General features: G+C 35.7%; 1 protein-coding gene across 7 annotated transcripts in view; it reads right to left on the bottom strand.

The window, feature by feature from the left end:
• Positions 1-26,011, bottom strand: part of Dscam3 (Down syndrome cell adhesion molecule 3) — a 319,922-nt gene that overhangs the window by 211,796 nt on the left and 82,115 nt on the right. For 6 of the 7 annotated variants that reach the window (XR_016323179.1, XR_016323178.1, XM_089727911.1 and 3 more), the window contains exons 5-7: positions 6,349-6,507; positions 4,655-4,804; positions 3,317-3,437 (exon numbers count right to left, since the gene is read on the bottom strand). Coding sequence is in view for 5 of the 7 variants with exons in the window: in XM_089727911.1 (XP_089584037.1) it covers positions 3,317-3,437; positions 4,655-4,804; positions 6,349-6,507 (430 nt within the window). In the remaining 2 variants the exon portion in view is untranslated. The remainder of the gene's footprint in view (positions 1-3,316; positions 3,438-4,654; positions 4,805-6,348; positions 6,508-26,011) is intronic. The other variant, XM_089727910.1, reaches the window with a different exon arrangement.

Here is a 26,011-nt window from a genome sequence, read left to right as displayed (position 1 = left end):
AATAGATAGACTGAGAGAAAATAATTCTAAAAATCGTTGATTTTCATTTTATTCCTCTTCTTTAGTTAAGGCCTTTTCATATTTTATTTTTGTTCGTGCTGTTTCAACATTGGTTTCTATTGTTTTATTGTTTGTATTGATGATTAATTTTATTAATATAAGTCGAGGAATATTGCCAACCAGGTGGACGGTCATTGTCAAGGAGGCCACAAACACCAGCGTCCCGGGCGCCATTAAGCAGGCCGAATGCAGGCAACATTGGAGGAAGCTGGTGCTAAAACTAGACCAAGGTGGTTACGACCCTCAGTAATGAGGAAGCGACGAAGAAGAAGAAGAAGAATTGATGATTACGATGATCATCGTCATGCCTATATAAAGAGATACAGTTAATATTCGTGAAATAAATAAAAAATATTGATCACTAAGGAACACCAAGGTTTTTCTGAAAACCTAATTCTGTTTTATGTTTTGTTTATGGCTAATTCTAGTTCTGGTTTTTTTATTCCCCTTGTAGGCAGACAAGCACACGGCCCACCTGATGGTGAGTGGTTACCGTCGCCCATGGACTTCAGAAATGCCAGGGGCAGAGCCAAGCCGCTGCCTACCTCAAGCCGCTGCCTACCTGGTTTCTAATTTCATAGTTCTAATCTCATAGCTTCATAGTTTTAAAATTAAATTAGTTTGTACCGTAACAACAACTGCCAATAACGAGCGAACTGAATTCACATAAGCAACACAACGATTTATTTGACCTAGTTCCTTCATCACGAGACCCAAAGAATAGTTCAATCAAAACGAGTCTGCAGAGGCAACCCTATTTGAAACAAAAGTCCGTCGTAGCATCGAATTGACTGTCTTAAGTTTTTTTCCTTGAACACGCATATGCCCACATTTCATGGTTGCCCCAACAACACTCAGGGGTAACATTTGGTCGGCCCTAACGCACTTACATTAGCTCCATTAAACAGGGACGGTTTTGGGATTTTGTCGGTGGTTTGTTAATTCCATAAAGTTTAATTGAAACTTGTCACGTGTAAAGAATTTCAATATAAAATTGTATTGCGATCTCTAAAGGAATTAACATTAGGTTACATAATTACAAAATAGCACAAAAATGTATGATGAATTTTATTATGTAATTTTGTTTCAATGTTTGTTTGTTTGTTGTTGTTGTACAGGTATACGAGTATGTTTAAATACCTTAATAATATTTTGAGATTTTTTTAAATACTTTTTTTTATTACTTTTCTATAATTATTTTGAGTTACTTCCTATTATTTTTCATTATTATCTCTATTTTCACAACATCTTCTCATTGTCCTAAAGGTTGAAAGCAATGATATATTTTCCTTTATTACAGAGCAAGTCCTGAGATTCTTGCAGATTCTATGGATTAGTGAAATCTCATTCCGAATCTGTAGAAAATTTATAAAGATTTAAAAGTGCCAATCTAGCCCAGATAGATCAAGATCAAAAATATTTTTTTCCACAATTATTTCTTCCCCTCTGATGTTTTTTTATCCTTTGAAATAGCTAACAGACTGCTATGCGTAATCTTAGCAAAATCTCTCAGACTGAGCTCTGTAAGTTCAGCTACCAGTTAAACCAGTAGCCCCTTGAGGTTTTAGATTATTAGAATTTTTTCTTTGCCGTAATTATCATTCATTTCAGTACATGTTCTCTATATTCAAATCTATATACCATATATAATATTCTATGTGATTCTAGAATTACTTGTTTGATAGTCACGTTTTGCTGCGTTCCAGTTTTACACATCCCGAACCTAAATCCCCGTCTGTCTATCAGATAGTACCCAATTAGTCGAACAGACGAGATAACTTCGGATCAATGAGTTAGTACTATTAAACTCGGCACATCTAAGAAAGGCTCGAAATCGATATATTGACCTTTTGATGATATCAAGCACAGTGAACCGGAGATTTTACGGCACAAAGAACAATGTTTGAGCGAAGGACTTATGAGTAGATTCGGTATAGTATAAGCGATAGCGGATTGCCTTTGTCCCTGGTATTGCTGATTTTAATGACCAATTACCACCATCACATGGATTTGCTTGTATGCCTTGAGTCTGGCGTTTGAGTGTGTGCTGTGTAAACTAAGCATTAATAGACATGTCACGTACTATCACTAAAGCCTACAATAAATAATTAATTCGTTTTGTATATCCATTGAAATGTTTGGAATTAAGATACTCAGTAATTTCATGGCAATTTTAGTAAGCCTATTGTGAAATTCTATTCATAATTATTTTGCATCTGCAATTATTAAAGAATCCTTAGGTTTTCTCGTGCTTTGAACAGAGCAGATTCGAAATATGCACTGAAATATGTATATGTTTTTTGTTATTATTATAGATGAAGATGAGCTCATGGCTTGACATGAAATGATCACCAGGGCTAATAGGTATCATAATGCCAGTGCAGTCCATCCTTAAATGCTCTCTTAAATAATTTAAATAATTTCATTGACATAATGACCCCACGAAACAAAAATCTAATCAAACAAATCGCACTGATTACTTAAAATTATAAAAGTGCCGTTTTTTCTAATTAATTGAAAAACAAAAAACACAAGAATATTCCCTTGAACACTCCAAAACATGATATGAGAAACTCAACACTAACACATGAGAAAAAACACAAATCGAAACTTCTCCCCTAACAAAAATAGAACACTCTATAAAACAAACATTATGTTATGTTTGTTAGGAAAACAACCTAATATATTACATTGTTTTTGGTACGCGTTGGTGTTATTTAACGGGGTATGTTCATTATAATACAGTAAATTAATCAGCTTTGCGTAAGCCCTGTGGGTTTGAATATTTTCAAATTTGTTTTTATCTCGTGTTTATTTTCGGTTCATAAATTTAGTGAGATCTTTGCACGGATACTTGAATGATAAGGTTTCTAGTGATTGGTGTATATACGGCATGGCCATTCAAATTTTATAGATTATAAATAACGCCTTGCCATTACTTGCCTTATTACTGGTGGTAGGACCTCTTGTGAGTCCGCGCGGGTAAGTACCACCACCTTGCCTATTTTTGCCGTGAAGCAGAAATGCGTTTGCTTTGAAGGGTAGGGCAGCCGTTGTAACAACTATACTGAGACCTTAGAACTTATATCTCAAGGTGGGTGGCGCATTTACGTTGTAGATGTCTATGGGCTCCAGCAACCAATTAGCACCAGGTGGGCTGTGGGCTCGTCCACCCAACCACTCAACGCTTCGGCCGCTTCATACAGAGTGCACTTTATGCTGGTTTGCCTCTTTACTCTAATAGAAAAATACTTACGTGATCGTTGGTGGCGGGTTCGCATGCACCATACACGGTAGGACTACGTCGCCGCCCCTTCGCACGCTGGCTTCCCACTGACCATGCGAAACGGCGCGAGGAGCTGAAGACACGGTGACTGCTGTAGAAAAAAATGAATTTGATAGTTTTTAACTTTTTCTTTTATTATCTAGATACGGGCTTGACTGTATGGAATTGGAATTACTTGTTTCTATGAGTAACTTTTTCTTCTATGAGACAAAACAAAATGGAAATCTTTGGAGGAGGCCTTCACCTGAGAGGGGTCTATGCATATAACATAATTAATAGGTTTGGGAAAAATCTTTTCGCATTATAGTATATTTATGACGTTGTAATAAAATCTTTTTGGCTATATTATTTGTATTTGGCTGGTTTTGGTATCATTAAAAGTTTAAATTTTAAAGAAGATAATTCCAAATTCAAATTAGGAAATTGTGTGATTTTTATCTGTTTTTCGTACTGTCAAGATTGGTGAATCTAATGAATAAATTCGATACATTTTAAAATTTTACTACAAAAAAGGTAAAAAGGCAACGCAAGCCGCAAAAAAAAAAAACCATGTTTATGGACCTAGTGCAGTGCCTGTGAGAGTAGCACAAATTTGGTGAGCGTTTTCAATCCGGAAATTTTGATGTCAAAGATGCACGTCACCCTGGTCGCATTTTTTTAATATACTAAAAAGAAATTTTATTGCATGGAATAAAGGGCTTTTTTATTATTATTTTTAATTTTTTTTTTCGTTATGCGTCACTGACCACTTATTGATATCGAGTAGGCCATAAGTCGTAATGCGATGGTAACAAGAGAGATTTTATTATAATTTTCTGTTCTAACAACTAATTGTCCTCGTAGCGTTATGTGTTATCGGGGCCCGTGAACATTACGATGTGAATGCAGCTTTTTGAAGTTTGATGACAATGACATTGAGACTGAGAGGTACGACTGTTTCACGTCATAGGACAGCACTACCTACCTTGAATTATCACAGGCTTGCTCTCTACCAGTGTGTTTTTTGAAAAACGAAACTTATTGCTCTGCGTTTTTGTCAATTAAAAGTCCAGCGTTTATCTTTCTGTATACCAAAATAAAACTATTTTTTTGTCCTTCCTAAGCTGAGAGCCTTGAGAGGCTATTTCAGCGTAACCTTAACTAGTAGGTGAGCTCACGGGGCTCAAACCTGACGGCGTTGCTAACACGAACCCTAGCAAGAGCCGTGCTTCCCAGAATCTATCACCGCATTGGAAACTCGACACACTGAGAAGATCCAGCGAGAAACTCAGTGGGCTGTGTCTGAGGGTGAAAAAACTAGATACTCACGAGATACTTCAATATTGATAGGGTTACTCCGTTTTCGTTCTCCCGTCAGCGAGTCCAGAACTGAACAGGAATATTTGGCTCGGGAGTCTTCCAAGCGGACGGAACGCACTATCATCTTCCAACCTTCATCCACGAGCAGCGTGGGACCGGCTGTAAGCACGACTTGATCGACGAGACGAATCAACGGAATACTTAGAATAACACTTTATGTTAATAACTTTATTAAATTACTAACTTTAGCTCGCGATTCCGGTCGCGTGTAATAGTTCATAAATAATGCTTTGTTTTAGAACAAATTTGGTAAGCATAAAAAACATTATAGTGAGCCAACCTTAACATATAGACATATGCTGTCTCGGACCTTTTTTAGATCTTTTATAGGGGAACAATTCTGTCATACATTATTTTAGCGAAACTCTAACCGCTCCTGCGCTGCAGAAGCTCTCAAAAGGTAAAAATAACCCCGATTTTGTAACATTATTTATTGGTGCTCCGCTTGTATTGGTCTTAGCGTGATGTTATATAGCATATAGCCTTCCTCAATGAATGGGATAGCTATGACTGAAATATTTTTTCAAATCGGACCAGTAGTTCCTGAGATTAGCGCGTCCAAACAAACAAACTCTTCAGCTTTATAATATTAGTATACATGAAAACACCTAATGATCTCTCAACACTTGTACGCAGCATCTATTCACGACTTAACCTAACCTAATCTGTCTTAAGAAGGAGGGAGCTTGGAGATCAGTAATACAGGTCTTTGAACCTAGTATGTACAGACTTTAGCTCTTTCAAAGGCTTACAAAATAAATTATAAGATTAATTTCTATTTGTATTTGTACTATGCCTTTAAGAGAGAAATAAATAAATTATTATATTTTTTTTTGGGAAAGGTAATCTTTTCTTAGCACTTTGGTTAGTCTGAACCACATCCACGGGCCTAAAACAAGTGAATGCAGCGTGTAGTAAGGAAAATTTATGTTGACGGTATGTTATTATGAGGGGCAATTATTATTATTATTACTATTATTTAAATACTACAAAAGACTTATTAGTTGGATCATTTGAAATTAATTAAATGATTGAGCATTCGTTTAAAATTTCAAATAAGCGTTATTTGCAGCTGTTCTTTGTGTCATCCGCCTTGAAATATAAGGTTAGAGTCTCAGTTGTATTGTATAGCAACAGTCTCACTATACTCTTGTGACAGAAACAGACTAGATTCTGATATCTGTCCGTGCGGACTTAATACGCCCAAACAGTAAAATATTAACCTTTTTTTGTTATTGCTTAGATGGGTGGAGGAGTTCACGGCCCATCTAGTGTCAAATAATTACCAGAGCCCATGAACATCTACAACGTAAATGCCATCCCTATTTCTGCTGTAAACAGTAATGCGTTTCGATTTGAAGGGTGGAGCAGCCGTTTTAACTATACTTGAGACCTTAGAACTTATATCTCAAGGTAGGTGGCGGCATTTGCGTTGTAGATGTCCATGGGCTCCAGTAACCGCTTAACACCAGGTGGACTGTGAGCTAGTCCACGCATCGATGCAATAAAAAATAAATAAATAAATAACTTTTGAGACATGAATTTCAACATCTCAGTTTTTACAGTACAGCGACTGCTCCACCCTTCTTCATGGCAGAAATAGGCCCACCTGTTTCTGTGTAATTTATTGCCAATAAACTTACAAAGGTGATCTGAAGATGGCAGAACTTCGTCGTCTCTGTACCAGGCGGCTACCGACGCGTGATCCTTCATCGGGCCTGGAGTGGTGCAGGTGAGGAGTGCCGGGCCTCCCGCCTCTGCTGACGTGGACGTCACGTGAACTTGCCAATCTTGCCACACCACTGCGTATAAAATATTCGTAATTGAATTGGTATCAATGGCATCGTAGTGTGTCTTAAATAAGTTTGAAATGGAAAAAGCTGTAAAACTTTAAGCTTAGAGAACAACTCCATTAAAACAACGTTTCTCTCAGCGCAAGAAAAGTAAATAATAAAATCTTTATTCGATATTAACTATAATGGATTTTATTGAATACTAACTGACCCGGCAGACTTCGTAGTGCCTGAATCGAGAAGTAAAAGACCTAAACTTTTGTATAAAATAAACTTAGAACAAACAAAGGAATCGTCCGACGGGGGACACACCAAAGGAAAAACAAAATTGTTTGTTTTTATATAATTCCGAGCTTTTTTATATTTTCTCACTTTTTAAACCTTCCCTGGACTTCCACAAATAATTCAAGACTAAAATTAGCCAAATCGGTCCAGCCGTTCTTGAGTTTTAGCGAGACTAACGAACAGCAATTCATTTTTATATATATAGAAGATTATATAAAGCTTAACCTCATGATTCATATTTTGCCTTTTCAATTGTACATTAATGTGACATGAGAACTTTTTTCTATTATACGATACGATATATTGCCGGTGATTTGATTTTATGATTTGAATAATATCGGTAACGTTTCCAAAAGGAAAATGTTTGACGTAATACACTTTGAGCTTTTTTTTATATTACATATTCGTATAAGTTAAAAGATGTAAATACCATATTATCTATACATATAAATAAAATTGGTGCGTCTATTTGTAATATTGAAATAGCCGCTTTTTACTACATGCATATGAATATACCTATATATACGGTACATACACCAAAATAACATTTTTTACAGTTTTTGTCTGTCCGTCTGTCTGTCTGTCTGTCTGTTTGTTCCGGCTAATCTCTGGAACGGCTGGACTGATTTTGACGGGACTTTCACTGATATGTAGCTGATGATATAAGGAGTAATTTAAGCTATTTATTTAGAATAGCTTCCCCTCGCGGCGTTACCCGCGGTACTACAATAGCCGCGGGTTATATCACGGGACTCAGCTATCAATAATAAAATTTAATGTTTCCGAAGCGAAGCGAGGGTGGGTCGCGAGTTAGACATAAATCTAAAAATATCGTATTTTATATTTCAATTGTATTTCACAACAATAATGTCTTTTCAATAAAAACTAAGAAAAACAATGAGAAAATTACACAAGAAGGATTCCGGTTAAAGTTTTAACGTTACAATTTTAAAATTCATGTTAAACAATAAAGTCTTTTTATTTATTTTTATTACTTTTATGGGTGGACGAGCTCACAGCCCACCTGGTGTTAAGTGGTTACTGGAGCCCATAGACATCTACAACGTAAATGCGCCACCCACCTTGAGACATAAGTTCTAAGGTCTCAAGTATAGTTACAACGGCTGCCCCACCCTTCAAACCGAAACGCATTACTGCTTCACGGCAGAAATAGGCAGGGTGGTGGCACATACCCGCGCGGACTCACAAGAGCTCCTATAACCAGTAGAAAAGTTTTTTTTATACTTACATTATGATCTGTCATATTATATCAAATTTTAATTACCTTTAAGGGATTTGAATATAATATTCCACAATAATCGTCAGGATTAAGTAACTAATCCTGAAATGGTTATCGAATTTCCGAGGGTCTATTACCGGAGTGCTGTCAGGATTTACAGATTTATTGGAAAAGGCTCCACGTCATTATTCTGTATCGCCAATTTGTGCGTTGTGCCGTAGAAGGGAAGAGTTCAATTTGTCTATTGGAATAGTTCTGTTGGAGTTTCTTATTGTCTACTAAGTGTTTTATCATATTTAAATTATGGTTGCACACAACAAATAAATATAGGGTGCTCACCTATATTCTCACTAAAATTAAAACCGTGGAAAGAATTCGTTAAATAGCAATCTGTTAAATAATTAATTTGTTATTGCGTTTAAAAATCTTCATCAATTGAGAAAGGATCTACGGACTTGGTTACTTTTTACTTTTCTCTGTGCTCACGATTGTCAAGAAAAGGTTTGCTTAAAAGAATTTGGGAAACTTCGCATGTAAAATTCTTCACAAAGTTAGGTTAGTTTTATTAGGTCTAAGTGAATAAAAGCTAACGCAGAACTCTGATTTCATCTGGAGTCGTTTTTCTTAGATTGATGATTATAATAATAATAATAAGCCCATTTTATTTCCAAAACACAAATAGAAAAAAAGAAAAAAAGAAAAAAAACACCTTATCAAATAAAAATTACAAAATTAAATATAAACTTGTGCTTGGAACCCCATTCGGGTATAGGCCTCCTCCAGCTTTCTCCACTCTTCCCTATCCTTGGCTTTGTTTCTCCATTCTTTTCCAGTTGCTGCTATTATTTCGTCGATCCATCTGCTTCTTGGTCGTCCTCTTCTTCTTTTGCCCGCTGGTCCTTCCCATGTTGTAATTTCTAATGTCCATCTTTTATCCGTATATCTCGCAAGATGTCCTGCCCAGCGCCACTTTTGTGTCAGAGCGTACCTGAGAGCATCTATCAGCTTTGTTTTTTCTCTAATGTATTCGCTTCTTATCCTTTGTATTTTTCTTATATTCAATATGCTTCTTTCCATCGCTTTCTGACAAGTCGCTAATTTTGTTTTTATTTTTGTGTTGTAAGTCCATGTTTGGCACCCATATAAGAGAGTCGGAAGAATACAGGTATCCATCACAGTCTTTTTCAGGTGAAGAGGGAAGGACCCTTTTAGAATTTCCTTTAAGCTCCAGAATTTTCTCCAAGTTATATTGATTCGGCGTTCGACTTCTTCTTCATCGTTGTTGTCTTTAAATGAAATTAATTTTCCGAGATATATATAGCTGTTTACGTACTCTAACGGTTTTCCATACAAGCTGATTCTATCAGTACTACTGTTTGTCATTACTTTGGTTTTGTCTTGGTTCATTTTGAGACCGACTTTTTCGCTTTCCTCGCTTAAAATATTTATCATTTTTTCGAGTTTTTCGTTTGTTTCAGCGAAGAGAACGATATCATCAGCAAATCTCAAATGTGTAAGTCGCTTCCCATTTACTTTGATTCCGTTCGATGGCCAGTGTACATTTTCAAAGATAAGCTGTAGTACTGCTATAAACAGCTTAGGTGACAAAGGATCACCCTGTCTTACTCCTCGGCAGATTTTTATGTCCTCTCCCCGTTTTTCCAGTTTGACTCTGCTGATACTTCCATCATAGATGTTTTTTAATATTTTTATGTTATTATCATGAACGTGACATTTATCTAGGGCTTTCCATATGAAATTATGTACGATTGTATCGAAGGCTTTAGCATAGTCGATGAAAGCTATGTACAGTGGTCTATTGAACTCTTTATATTTCTCTATAACTTGTTGTATAACATGTATATGATCTATTGTGGAAAAACCCGAACGGAAACCTGCTTGTTCGATTGGCTGGTGTTCATCAATTTTTGGAGTCATTCTGCTTTGTAAAATTGATGTGAATAGCTTGTACATACTCGAAAGGAGGCTAATAGGCCTGTAGTTGCCTATGTCATTTGGATCTCCCTTTTTGAGCAGTAAGATTATATCGGATCTTTTCCACTGTTCTGGCACTTCCCCAGTATCGAGTACTTTGTTAAACAAGTAAGTAAGAGGGTGAACTAACAAAGTAGAACCAGTCTTTATAGCCTCATTTTGTAAACCATCGGGTCCTGGGCTTTTGTCTTGCTTCATCTTTTTAATGTGTTTGATAATTTCCTTGCCGCTTATTGGTGCTATATCAACCTTCTCCGAAGCGATTTTACAATACTTGCAATCCTTACTAGAATAATAAGCAATTGAACTCGAAGAGATGTCAACTTTCCTGCCATATAGTACTTTAAAAAATTCTGTAGCACAATTTATTACACTGTCTCTAGTTTTGGTCTCTTTGGTGCTTGTTTTTAGGGTTTGGATCCAGTTTTTGTGTGTTGTTAGCTGTTTGTATGCTCTCTTGGAACTTCTAAATTTATGTAGGTTCTCCTCTATTATTCTATTTCTATGATTTTGGTAATCTTTTTTTATGGCCTTGCTTGTTGATTTATACAAAGTACTTAATTCCTTTTTCATTTCCTCAGTTTTTGGTTTTTTTTGTACTAGTTCTGTTCGTTTTCTGAGCATATCCAGTGTATGTTTACTGAGAATTTTTCCAACAGTATCTACTTTTGGCTCCTTCTTTTTTGATGGCATGCTCTTATTAATAACATTTTCTAATGTATTGTAGTATGTTTGTACGTCGTGTTCGTCGTTTTGTGTGTTCAATTCTTGTATGTTTTCTTTTAAGTTCTGCAAATAGCAGCTAATATCTTCTTCTGTTTTGAGGGGCTTAGGTTGTGATTTAAATGTTGTTCTGCTTTCCTTTTCTTTTTTCAGCATGTATGTAACTCTGACTAGGCGATGGTCTGATCTAAATCCTAAGGCGTTGAGAACATCTAACTTCCTTATCTTTTTTGGTTCGTTCGATAGAATAAAATCTACTTGATTTTTAGTATTTTCATCGGGAGACAGCCATGTCCATTTACGATTTTTCCTGGCTTTAAAAAATGTATTCATGATCGATAGTTTGTTTTCCAAGGCATATTGCACAAGCCTTTCCCCTCTCTCGCTTCGTTTTCCGTATCCGAATTTTCCCATGACTATACTATCGTTCGTGCTTGTCTGACCTACCTGAGCGTTAAAGTCGCCGATAAGAAGAACATGTCTGCCTGCCTGGCTTAGCGCTGTTTCTAGAGTTTCGTAGAATAGGTTGATATCCTCCTCTGGTGCTCTCTCTGTAGGGGCGTAGGCTTGTATTATTGACAGTGTCGTATTGTTACATTTAATCTGCAGCATAGCCACGCGTTCGGACAGGCCTGAGAAGCTTAGTATCTTGTTTTTATGCTCTTTCTTAACTAAGAAGCCCACACCATACAAGCCTGGCGTTTCTCCTTTGTAGCAGAAGATATAATCTTCGTGTTCTTCAATATTGCATCCCATTCTCCTGACTTCTGCCAAGCCTAATACGTCTATTTTTATTTTCTGTAGCGAGTATATCAATTCTACATATCTATGTTCTGATCTTAATGATCTAACGTTGAATGTGCCAATGTTGAGAGATGTATTTTTTTCTTTTAAGTTAGCTGGAGGGTTGCAGTCTACTGCTCCCACGGTGACTGGCCGGATTGGGAGAGTCAAAGAGGGCAGGGCTCGTTGCTAATGATTTCTAGAATCGCTTACCTGAGAGGGCTTCTCCTTGTCGGTTTGTGGAACGAAGAAACTAGCTATATCTGACCTGCTTATCTTATTCTGCTCTCTATTTTTTTTATATTTTGTGTTATTTTGAGTAACTGGAGACGGTGTGAGCATTCTCTTTTTGGACTGTTGATGTTGTTTTGGTAGTTTATCCTCTAAAATTATTAACTTATCGTATTTAATGATTGCAGCCTTTCCTTCCTGTCTGAGTTCTTCCACTGTAACTTTCAAAGATTTTCTTGTCTCCAAAACTTTTTTGGGATACTCTTCTTGTATATAATATGACGTGCTTGCTAGAGATTTTTTATTCTTCAGGATCTCTATCTTTTTTCCTAGTGTTGTAAGGGTTACTATAACGGGCCTAACTTTGTTTCCTTTCTTACCGATACGTTTAATGTTCTCTATATCGTATTTCTCACAAGATAACTTCATGTTCATCGTTATGATGTAAGTTACTTTTGTATAAAGCTGGAAGTAACTTCTCTCTTCTTCTTCTATCCCGAAAAAAACTAAATTTCTCCTTTTGTTTTCTCTCTCTAAGTAATCTATTTGTTTTTCTTGAATATCCAATTTTTCAACCAAGTGTTTGTACTTGAGATCCATTTCGTATGATTGATGATTAAAATACATAAAATAATAGACTATAAAAATTACAAAAAATTTTTCGTCACATTGATAGTTTTTATTTATATCATAGGTAGACAGTAGGAAGAGTCAATTCCACGCTCCACATGTAAGAGATTGTCAAATTAGATACCACACCCTGAATAGAAATATCTACCTTAAGACAAATGATTGAAGTTCCAATTGCGTTGGAGTAGCCGCTGTCACACCTTTCGATTCAGATAGCTAGATTGCTATTTTTATTTCTTAATTAAAACAATTTTTTTCTCCAACTTTGGTATCAGCTCTTTGCAAAGTTTCAATTAAGTTTATTTCTTTCAACCATGAAAAGGTTACAAGAACTTTAACTTACTAATTTAACCTACTAGTTAATGTTTAATGTAAATAACCTTTTTTTTTACAGAAACTTAATAAAAGCTCGTAACAAAAATGCTCTATGGGGATGTATGATTGTAATGATTTCACGAAGAAAAGACAATTGCACCACTGGCTGATGGTGTGATGGAAAGAACTAAATGATTATTGCGTTATATCACCATTATTGCATTGGAAATTAATCTTGAGCTGTGCCCCTGGGACTGTTGTCGTCCATGATCGACCGTGATTATTATTAGAAGAGTGCATCTATGAAGGCACTAAAAAGCAATTGCTCAGGGTGCTCCTCATTTAGCGTACAGTATAAAGCAAAAAGAAGACCAAAGCTATTTTAATATCCTAAAATTAAAACTTAAAGAAACTTAATCAGAAAATCAAAAGCTCTATTAAAAGTAAAAGCTCTCCAAAAACGACCCCGCATGCACTCGTTCAACCAAAATTAATTACAAAGCAAAGTTTCGTATAACTGTAACGACCCGTGGTCCGGTCCGGTTTTGTAACTAGCTTCCACCGAAGGCTTTGTTTGAATCAAGTTGAGCAATTAATTGAATTAGGAAATTGGAAACTTATTTAAGCGTTTACGTTTCGTAATCAATGGGACGCTTCGAAAGGTCTGTTTTTTTATTGCTTTAATCTAGTGTTGAGGTGTTAGGAGCCCCTAGACATTGACAAAGTGAAAGCCTGCACCCACGTAGAGGCGGGGGTTCGAAGTCTCAATTGTATAATACTATATTCTGGTAGAGCGTCTTCTGAGCTAGACTGCTTTGTAGCAGCAAAAGACGGGGCGATGCCACCTACCCGTGTCGGCTTACAAAACGTCCCACCCCCAGCAATAATAAAATTTATTTTCAGATACATGAGTTCGAAGGTCAGCTGTAGACCTTAGTTGTCAAAATCGACGTTTGCTTCTCCATAATCTATTCGTAGTATAACTAGTATACCATATACCATATTCATAATATATATTATATTGTTTGCTAACCGTACGTGCTCTCACGCCTACATTGACGCGTATACAGATAGGTCACTCACACAACTAAGGGCAGCGCGCAGTCGTACTTTGCAACCAGGGCCCTGAAACGGCGATAATTTAAGACAAATATTTGTTTGTATGGAAACTAGCGACATCTTGTAGCGGATGCCTCTAAACTTATACGTTGTTAAAATTTTAATTATTGTATAACTAAGCACAGAAAATAAAAAATTAATAAATCATACAAGTATTTATTTGTTTATAAACAAATAGATTAAAATTTATTAATAAAATTTTATCAGAAACTAATTGAAGCGAAGCCATCTAGTGGCCGACGCCCGTAAACATTTTTGTTGAGTGCTTGAGTTGCTTATCTATAATTTATGTGTATTATGTATGCTTTGCAACAACTATAGTAGTTCCTTTTATGTCGTCCCTCATTTTTGTAATTTTAACATTAATCGCTCCTGGCGATGGCACCAGGAGGACGGGACAACACGTCGGGCATCCTCGGGGTGGCGCCGCGTGTCTGTTGTAGTGTTGACCGCGGGAACCCCCCTACTCTGACCGGGTTCTGACCACGGACAGAGAGGTGTAAGCCTGCAGGGGAGTCGTTTAGTGCGGTAGGGCCCTAAAATTCCTTGGGCCCGCGGTCTTGTAGTCGCGCACCAGTCCCACATACACTGCGCGCCCCCTAGGCGCGGGGACCTCGTAGGAGGTTCGGCCCCGGCACGAAAAAAAAAAAAAAAGGAAACCGATCGGTGTTGATGGAGCACTCGGGCGTTTTAGTCTTCTAATGTAATTGAACGATTATCCTACGCTCTACTTCACACACTTCAAACAGCTCGTGTTTCGCCTTTTACTTATTATTTTTAATTCGGTCACTTTCAATTTTAGTTCTATGCGGATTTCTGTTTCGTTTTTACTTATTCTGTTTTTGTTTCAGTGAATAATTCTTTCACAATAAATAAACGATCCGTTGTATGTCTCATGTTATGTAATGTTATTAATTATATTCTTTTTGCGGAGACCATATTATTGAAACAATACACATTATGAAAGTTCAATCTCACATTTCAAGCAGTCTGTGCTTAATATGCATGAATGTATTACGAAATACGAAAGAATAAACTTAAAAATCTAAGAAAGTTCTCTATAATTTCATGAAATGCAATGAGGTGTAACACTTTTCGTGTCTGTGTTGTGTCAACTTTATTTTAATTAATGCATTCGGACCACTCATTACCTCATAGATTGTTTTGTCCTTGAAGTTCAAAGAACCTTTATAATTCAAAAGATAACGACTATTTACCACAGTTCTACCCATGGTTTTCAAAGATTTTAAAGAAGAAACAATAATGTTACTTATATATTTATTTGAAAAGAAAAGTTATTTTAAAAACACTATCTAATTCTCGCATAGCTGTTCTGAGAATTACTAATAACATGTGAACTAGAAGCTTGTTAATCCAATTAATCTAGAAAAAGCAATGCTAGAGGTAGATCCAAGTCGTCAGCTACCACTGAGAATTCTGTTCAATTTTAATTTAAAGATTAATCGTAGTTCTGAGAAAGAACCAAAAATCAACGAGACAATAAATTATCAGTTTTCAGTGTATGTTTTTTTTATTATTTATTGCCTAGATGAGTAGACGAGCTCACAGTCCACTTGGTTTTTAGTGGTTACCGGGGCCCATAGACATCTACAACGTAAATGCGTCACCCAACTTGATATACGGGTTCTAAGGTCTCAGTATAGTTACAACGGCTGCCTCACCCTTCAAACCGAAACGCAATTACCGCTTCACGGCTGAAATAGGCAGGGTGGTTGTACCTACCCGTGCGGACTCACAAGAGGTCTTAAAACCAGTGTACGTACAGACACACAATTAAAATTCAAGATGGTATTGCAAAAAAATAACTTCTAATAATATTTCAATTATTCGATGACTAACTCCGACTTATGGATGTCACCTTCATTCCATTTCTTTTCGTTTTAACACGGTTCAATTAACATCAGTTGCTCAGATGTTTTAATAAAAAAAAATACTAATATAAAAAGTGTCTAGGTAAGACATCTTTGAAATTATAATTTGGGACCGTTTGGCTGGATGGTTTTACGCAACGGATTTTGATGCGGTTTTAATAGATAGAGTGATTGAAGAGGAAGGTTTAGGTATATGTATAATAACATCCATTAAATAGTGGAGAAATCAATAATAAATTACAGCTTCCGAAGCGAAGCGAGGGCGGGTCGCTAGTTTTTACTGTAAGGAATTTACAAATTGTGTAAATCAACACACGCGCTTTCGGCACAGGAGGTCAAAGACTCACATTTGGTTCAATTAGATTTTATTTTCAACTTGCTTTGAAAGCAAGCTCTCGGTACGGACCGTGTCCTTTTTTAACCGACTTCAAAAAGAAGGAAGTTTTCAATTGGACTGTATTTTTTTTATATGTTTGGTTACCTCAGAACTTTTTAAGGAAGCGAATGTTTGTAATATAAATTATAAATGGTGTGTTATTGAAGTAAGAGTGCATCTCTTATATTGAATTAATGAAAAACAAAAATCGAAAATATTCCTTCACCTTGGTGGTCGTCGTGGCCTAACGGATAAGACGTTCGGTGCATTCGTGTTGAAGCGATGCACCGGTGTTCGAATCCCGCAGGCGGGTACCAATTTTTCTAATGAAATACGTACTCAACAAATGTTCACGATTGACTTCCACGGTAAAGGAATAACATCGTGTAATAAAAATGAAACCCGCAAAATTATAATTTGCGTAATTACTGGTGGTAGGACCTCTTGTGAGTCCGCACGGATAGGTACCACCGCCCCGCCTATTTCTGCCGTGAAGCAGTAATGCGTTTCGGTTTGAAGGGTGGGGCAGCCGTTGTGACTATACTGAGACCTTAGAACTATATCTCAAGGCGTGTGGCGCATTTACGTTGTAGATGTCTATGGGCTCCAGTAACCGCTTAACACCTGGACAGAATTCGCGTTGTGATTGATATTCATTGGTTAACTGCTTAATATCTGGTGGGCCTGAGCTTGAGCTATCTATGTACAAGGAAAACAAATAACTTCAATGTGCTCAAAGCTCCCTTTTAATATTTTTTTGGCGTAAATTAAATGGACGTGTCATAAAAATTAACAGAATCCCTGGTTTTTCACTCACATCTAAAGTCATCGTGGCCTAAAGGATAAGACGTTCGGTGCATTCGTGTTGAAGCGATGCATCGGTGTTCGAATCCCGCAGGCGGGTACCAATTTTTCTAATGAAATACGTACTCAACAAATGTTCACGATTGACTTCCACGGTGAAGGAATAACATCGTGTAATAAAAATGAAACCCGTAAAATTATAATTTGCGTAATTACTGGTGGTAGGACCTGTTGTGAGTTCGCGCGGGTAGGTACCACCGCCCTGCCTATTTCTGCTGTGAAGCAGTAATGCGTTTCGGTTTGAAGGGTGGGGCAGCCGTTGTAACTATACTTGAGACCTTAGAACTTATATCTCAAGGTGGGTGGCGCATTTACGTTGTATACGTCTATGGGCTCGAGTAACCACTTAACACCAGGTGGGCTGTGAGCTCATCCACCCAGCTAAGCAATAAAAAATAAAAAAATACTGCATTCGTTGAGGATTTTTATTTAAGACTAGCGACCCCCCCCGCTTCGCTTAGGAAGCTGTAATTTATTATTGACGAGTCCCGCGATCATTATCACACCGAGGGTGACGCCACGGGGCGAAGCTAGTCTAAAAAAGTAGCTTAAGTTACTCCTTATATCATCAACTACCTATCAGTGAAAGTCCCGTCAAAATCGGTCCAGCCCTTCCAGAGATTAATCGGAACAAACAGACAGACAGACAAAAAAAAATTAATATATGTAATATATATATATATATATAATAATATAATTTATATATTCATAGACATGTAGTAAAAAGCGGTTATTTCAATATTACAAACTGATACTCCAATTTTATTTATATGTATAGATAGGTTGTGTATTCCTTAAATATTAAAATACAACTTAGATTTGCAAATTAAAAATATTTATGGTTGGGTAAAGTATATTATTAACTGTTTGGCTTCGAGAGCTTTTGAAACAAGCCCTATGTGTATGTATAATAATAGATGGCTATTCATATTGAAATATTTTATATGGAACAGACAATGTATTTCTGCCTGTAATAATGTTTGCTTGTGCAGAGAAAAAAGTTTTTTATTATACGCTTAGTTTTAATATTCAATACTAACATTTACATACAATTGTGTTCAAAAATAAACCGAACAAATTAATACAAAACCGGCTAATAAATCGAATCGGTGAATGCTACTGCAGCTAGACAAATAAGGTTGTCCAGATTGAGATATTGGCGGAACCAATGCGATCGGATTCCCTCGTTATTCAACAAGGATTTAAAATCGCCGCCATACATTTTTAAATTTCTAGTTTTAACACGAATATTTTCTTAGTTCAAAGCCTTTTTAAATAATAAATCTTGAAATACGTTTACGAACAGCTTCTGCGATGAAGGTATAGAATTGTATGTCACAAAATAAGTTTGGAAAAATTTCAAACACGTGTCAGCAACATCTTCTTATTAAGAAATCTTCTTTTAAGAATCTTATTTTTACTGGTGACAGGACCTTTTGTGAGTCCGCGCGATGGGTACCACGACCCTGCCTATTTCTGCCACTTAACACCAGGTGCTGCCTACGCCTCCGAGGTACTTCAACAAATATAGGACAGTGTGTTAATAGCAGGCAAGTGTTTCACTCGCGTATCCCTCGTATCTAACAGATACATACTATAAGGACTTTTTTTTTTTTATTGCTTATGTGAGTGGACGAGCTCGCAGCCCACCTGGTGTTAAGTGGTTACTGGAGCCCATAGACATCTACAATACATATGGATATTATTATGCCGAAAGATCTGCTAATAGATATAAAATAAATATCCATTAGCTATCTAAATCTTATATATTTAAAGCTATAATACTTTTAGGGCGTGTAAGCGCACCTTTATCCTTTCAATTTACAGCTTCCTACATTTTTAGTACTTTACGGTAATTGCTTAAAATTTTCTTAAAACTTATTGAGAATAAACTCACTTACAGTTCGTCAATCAAGGCTACAGTCAAATATTTGATACAAAAGTATGAGTCTGTAAACAGCTATAAAGCAAATTTACTCTGCCCACATTTAAAGTATTAATCACAAGATAAATAGGTAGAAAACAACATAAATCAATCGCCATTATCGAGCTCAATACTACCTCTGTGTGTTTATTATGCTAATTTGTCGCTCTTCGCACACTGTATTAAATAAATAATGTTATTCCGTTTTTGTTTTCGTGCGCTTAGTCTGCGTAATGTCTTTATTGATTTGCTTTAGCGTTTTCTTCGGTTGCATCGAAAATAATGGAATGACAGTAAAAAACAAGAGATTAAGCCGTAAAAATAGTTTTGAATTAAATAAAAAAATACTGAAGTAGTACTAAAGCTAAGATTACAATTGTAAAAAACTTTTTCTAATACGTTATCATCAAGATAATTATAAACAGGAAAGAAACGCATATGCTAATTTTTTATATTATCTGTGCATTTTTCACTCACTGACTTTTTGGCGGGAACGCGAGCAGTGAAGTTGTATGATTTGTTTTATTTTGTCTATTTAGTGTTTCTTCAGGCTTAAATGTATAATAACGGTTGTTTATTAACTGTTTAATATTTGTGAAAGTGCACACTGTGGGAAAATTAAACAAAGCCCCGGACGTAATATCTCGGGATCCTCCAAAAAGTCCATTAAAAAAGTCTCAGTATGATCACCATTTTACTGAGATTATTTTTCATCCCATATCATCTCATTTCATTTAATTTCATCCCAGTTAATTAATGTCTGAAATTAATCATGTTCATTTCATTTAATTTCACTTCATATTATAATTTTTCATAAAAATACGAATATAAATTAAAATAAGACATGACTTAAAGGTCTTAGTTACCAGATCATAAAATCCCTTAAAAAAAAGACGACTTTGGCGCCTTATTTATATATTTCAAAATTTTCATTAAATTATGTGTTATTGTCGGATTAAAAATAAAATATAACATAATTTCCACAAGCTGACTTATTACCGCAAAATGGGGTAAATAGGGACAAAATCGACCTTCAGATTGAATATTAAAATAGTTCCAATTAAATAGTCACCGCTCAACTAAAGAAATAAGTTGAGTCTTGAACGTACCTAGGTGATAAAAACCGTTACATTATTTTAATTATTCATTTTAAAGAAATAATCGGTAAAATAATGACCGTCCCAATTACCCGACACGGGTAAGGGTTAAATTGGGATATTTGTAAGGGTTGTCAGCTCGCAGTACTGTGATATATAATAGGTAGGTAGGTAGATGCCATACAATTATTTATATGGACCGAAATGATGAATACAATCCATAATTTAAGCACAATACACAACATAGTGTAAATTAAGCTGGATTCTATTCCGGAGCGATGTGACGTGAATGATAATCAACAATACAATAATCAAAAAAAGTATGTCCATGTTATATTTTAGAAAATTATTATTTAATTTCCTTAAAAATCACAACTCTGAAACAAAATCATAAAATAGAATAAAAAATAGAAAACAAAAGGACTGGAAATGCAATAATACAATTTTATTTAATCAACAACGACACGTGAATAGATTCTGAAATAACAAAAGTTTTGATTCATTTGAGTTCTTTTTAATTTAATTTCTTTTTATTGCTGTATAGGACATACGACCGGGCAGATATTACAAGGTAAATGTCGCGAAAAAAAAGTAATTATATATATACTTTTCTTTTATCTATAATACTTACATAAACTAACTGATAAACACATTAACCTTCTTTACATCACGCAATTGAGTGATAGTATAGGCTAAAAAATCTATTATAAGATATCAGTGACAACCCTAACAAGCCATCCCTATTTTGTCTTTTGGCGTTCCAAGTTTGTGTTTTCTCGTCCCTAATTTTTCCAGTCTCGTTCCAAATTACCCCACATACGTCCCAATTTTCCCCAAAAAGAAAGGAAAAAATATACATTTTTTATTTTGTCGAAATATTGTATTTAAAATAAAAATATTGCAACTTACCGTTTGTTTTGGTATTTCCAGGTGTATTAAAAACTTATATAAACTGTGATCTTATTGAAAAAATAACGATAATATTACTTTTTTAAAAAGTTCTTTAAGCTGTTTTAAAACGCACTTTTCAACCACTATTTTCAATTTAATTTGATGAATTTTTGGGACCAACTTAACTCATATTTAGTACTTCCATAGTTAACTTGGTTTTTCTTCTATACGTTGATAAATATTACCATGAAGAAAATTAGGTAGATTCCGTGCTACAGGTACTTTGAGAATATTCCGCAGGTTTGTCCCAATTTACCCCAGAATCCCAATTTACCCCATGTCATGGTACTTGTCCTGAGCGTAGACTGGCGAGATTAATAGATAAAGCCAAGTGCTAAATAAATATATAGGATTTATTACTAATTTCTTTAGAGATAGTCGCTATAAGTAAGTAAAAATATTAATGTGTTATTTAATGTGTTCTGTGATTTAATGTATTCGAATTTCCTCAGTTGATTGTTCAATAAAGAACTCTCTCTACAATACAAGAATTATTCTATTAGTCAGCTACAAAGGTTAAACGAATTGAGCGTTTTTTTCTTCTTTTTTTCTTTCAAGGACTGTATTCTTTGAAATATCGATGTGCCTTTGGGGACTGAAAACAAAATAATCTCAAGACAGCTATTTGTTTGGGCAAACTTGAGGCGTCGGTAACAGAACTCCCGGCTCTAGGGACCACGTGCCCAACTTGAAGAGCACTTGACAGCCTTTGTGCCTCTTCCACGAGTTCAGACACTACTTTATTCTTGAAGATTTTCGAGGCTTTCCTTAAATTAAATATATACAGTGTAAGGTGAAGCTATATTAGGATTAGCTTACGTTGGCAAGCCAGTCCGTGATGAAATTAAATATTTAAATATTAAATAAATAAATATTTACTAACAATCACGCCACGTTAACTGGTCCCGTGATAAGTTCGTAAAGAACTTGTGTTACAGGTACCAGATAACGGATATAAATGTAAGATTTTTATTATACACATACATATATTTAATATACATCCATAACCCTGGAAAAGACATTTATATTTATCATACAAATATCTTCCATTGGCGGGATTCGAACAAGCGACCCCTTGTGTAGTGACCATGTCACTTACCACTACACCAGACGGCCGTTAAAATATTGCCAATAGGCTACTTATTTTACAATGCACATGATGTTATTTACGAAGTCATCGTGGCCTAAAGGATAAGAAGTCCGGTGCATTCGTGTTGAGCGATGCACCGGTGTTCGAATCTCAGGCGGGTACCAATTTTTTAAAATGAAATACGTACTCAACAAATGTTCACGATTGACTTCCACGGTGAAAGTATAACATCGTGTAGTAAAAATCAAACCCGCAAAATTATATATTGCGTAATTACTAGTGATAGGGCCTCTTGTGAGTCCGCACGGGTGGGTACCACCGCCCCGCTATTTCTGCCGTGAAGCAGTAATCCGTTTCGGTTTGAAGAGTGGGGCAGCCGTTGTAACTATACTGAGGCCTTAGAACTTATATCTCAAGATGGGTGGCGCATTTACATGTAGATGTCTATGGGCTCCAGTAACCACTTATTATCCAGCTCGTCCATCCATCTGATCAATAAAAAAAAGATAGACATTAAGTATATAGTCCTGTTTCTATTTCACGGATAGCCTTCCTTATAAATAGCTAAATGTTAGCGAGAAGCAGCACGTTTGTGAATAAATAAAGCTGAAAGCGAATGAATTTCGACTCATTATCCGCACTTTTACAGACTTTTACGTTTGCAGTGAACGAAATTAAATATTGACTAATTAAAAAAAGACCGTGACTAAACACATTGAACTGTTTTTTTGTTTAGCTTTGAATTATCCAATAAGTGTTTTGTCACTTTTCTTTCATTTAATTTATTTATCATTCAATAACTGGGAACGAATCACGCATGATCATCCGGCCCCAATTTAGGATCCCCGGTGATGTGCTTACTGGAAACTGATAAACATACTTAATATATGTTTTAATATATATATATGTCGTGGATAACGACTTGCAGTTGTCGTGGATAACGACTTTTAGTAATAATATGACGGTGGTTTTGATTATTATTTTAAATGATGAAATGTTGTTTTGATAAATATCACAAAATGAAGGGTAGACTCCGTAACGCCACAGTATAAAATGGCGGTACGTGGACAGAGTCGTGACATTCCGTGTCAGACTGTCATTCCGTCCGTCTCAGTCAGTGAGTCTCTGACAGTCAGTCAGTCAGTCAGTCGGTCTGTCGGTATGTGCAACGAAACTGTCGGTTTATCCTGTCATTGTGAAAGTTGTGTGTGTTGAGTTTCAATAATTATTATTTAAAAGGTTTTATTGACTTTTTATAAACTGAGTTCAATCAAATACGAGTGATGATGGAACCTACCGCTCAGCCATCCCTGACGTGTGCTGACATATATATATATATATATAGATAATAAACACCCAGAAAAAGAGACAAACCTGTTCATTACACAATGTTTGCCCGATCTAGGAATCGAACCTACGACCCTTGGTGCAATAGTCAGGGCCTTTAACTACTGCACCATCGAGTCAGTCAATCAATATGTAAGTATTTTTGTGTAAAGCGTTCCGGTTTAAAATGGGACAATCCTTACACAATCCTATTATAAATAGAAAAGGTAGGCAGCGGCTTGGCTCTGCCTCTGGCATTGCTGAGGTCCACGGGCGATGGTAACCACTCACCACCAGGTGACCCGTACGCTCGTCTGTGTACTAGGTAAAATCAAATCTCATATCGTAATCATCTCATATGATGATTCACGTGTTCATAAAAAACGTATATTTTATTAATCAGGAAAAGTTAAATATTTAGTTAATATTAAACATCCAAACAAACAAATAAAATTCCCCTACACTTCTACGTTACATTCTAAAAGTCTCGCGTCAAACAAATAGGTCCCGAGTGGACGGTAACTGTCATACTGAACGATAAACAGGTGTAATTTAGTTACGAAAGTGGCCGAAATGGTGCGTTTATGGAACAAATTAAGAAATACGTTATATATACGTTATATATTATGTGGTTGAAATATGACGAGAAATTCTGCGAGAGCCGCAAATAAATGTTTTTGTGTTGCCTTATGATGATTAACCGACTTCTAGGATTCATTATATAAAATAGAAAATATAAATCACGACATCCCTAGATTTTACGTGTTTTAGTCCGCTTTATTTACTGCGATAGGGATATCACTGCCTCATTTGTAACATTCCAGTGGATTAAAGGTCATCTTTCGTTTTTTGATTATTTTTTATTGCTCTCGACGTGTGAATGAGCTTACCGGTCAGAAAATATATTCGGGCACAAATAGGCCGGATGGTATATGGCTTAAAAGATACTAGGGGAAAGGGTGGAAAAGATAAGAAGTAATGATAGATATCATGGAAGTAGTGGCTGGTGGTTCGAAGAAGCCGACATTACAAGCTTTTACATAGTACACATCACATCACAAGCCACACAATAAAGGACTGAATAAAGAGGTTTGAAAGTAGGTGTATATGTATTTTATTTCTTAACACAAAGTCAAATAAAGGAAAATATTTTAGAGGGAATATTAAAAGGACAGCGCTACTTTTCAAACCATCACATCCTTCGAGAACATTCCTATGCAAGATACTTATAATTTCAAATGAAAGAACTTTTGAATACGTAACGAACGCGAATGGAAGCATCAAAACTATTCTTCGATATCAGTTAGCTGCGTTTTCTCTCGCGTATTCAATTGCCTAACGAAGCGTAAAGAGCGGACAGATAAAAAAAAAAGTTTTTATCTCAATGAGCAAGAAGCGTCGCTTTAACTTAGTATATAAATGTGATTCGAGATTGTTAAGGACTGCCGACGAATGATACTTTTAGAATCTTTTCTCGTGTCAAGATTAATTTTACGCTGGAAGAGATTAAGAGTAACTAGGTGTGTCTCGATGATTATATCACAAATTTGTTATTAAAGGCAAATATAGTGTTATCTGAAGCCGAAGATTTAAAGAACTACTTAAGTCTGAGATTGATCGTCAACAATTGATTCATATAGATTTAAATTCTATTGATCATGTCTTATCATTTTAAATCTAAGCTAATGAATCATTTGGTAAAATCCAATGGACATTGACCACTTTTTTACTATCTATGATTGAAATTTTCAGTCTTTTCAATTAAATATGTTTGACTTTTTGTCTAGAAATAACGTTAGCATTGGCTTGATTCAAATATATACATTAGCTTAAAACTTTTCAATTATTGCTCGTTGTCTAGTGAATTATTATTTCTGTAAAGGGGCAGACATTTTAAATATAATTCAAACATATATTTTAGGCTCGGATTACTTTTAGATCAAAACCTGTACCATGTCGCACCGTATTTTAACGATATCAATAACAAAATGGCTTTTTCATAAAACGGACAAGGCAGGGGATAAAGTTCCCAGTAATCGTAAAAGTAATATTACCCAAGAAACAAACGCGTTAGAACGTGAGAATGGAGTAAATATTAGCGAATTAACTGCGGAAAATGCTATTACTGAATCCGGTAAGACAAGCTACGGAGCTACGAATATCATCTACGACTTAGCCTACCTACGAAAATCGACTACAACGTAGCACTGAAGAATTTTGTTAATTATTGTACCTTTCAGTAAATGTGTGACGGTCAGGATACAATGTAAGACGGAAAATTTGATAGTAAGTAGAATAAAATTTTACGCTTTTAGGGTGCGCATTGAATCGGATACTCCCCGGTTCACGCTTCAGTGGAAATATGATATCATATTTTCCAGCCTAATTACTCTGGTTCTTGCCCTAATTCAATTTTTAATTCAAGTTGTATGATATGTGAGCCACCCTCTGTAGAAGTATCAAGAACAAATACTTTGATTCCAACTAAAATAAAATTTTAAACTAAAGTATCAAGGCAGACAGTGTTCAGGCCATGGCGTTGATGCTAATATCTAAATTATTCATAATATCTTGTACTATAGAACTGAAACTTAAAATTCACATTTCAAAGCGGGTGGTAGATCGATCACTCGTCTAACCAATGAAACAAAAGTAAAATTACTACAATGCAC

The sequence above is a fragment of the Bombyx mandarina genome, chromosome 05 (assembly GCF_030267445.1).
Source record: "Bombyx mandarina strain Sakado chromosome 05, ASM3026744v2".
NCBI classification, from domain to species: Eukaryota; Metazoa; Arthropoda; class Insecta; order Lepidoptera; family Bombycidae; genus Bombyx; species Bombyx mandarina.
Note: the sequence above shows the minus strand (reverse complement) of the source record. Positions and strands in the feature narration are given on the sequence as shown.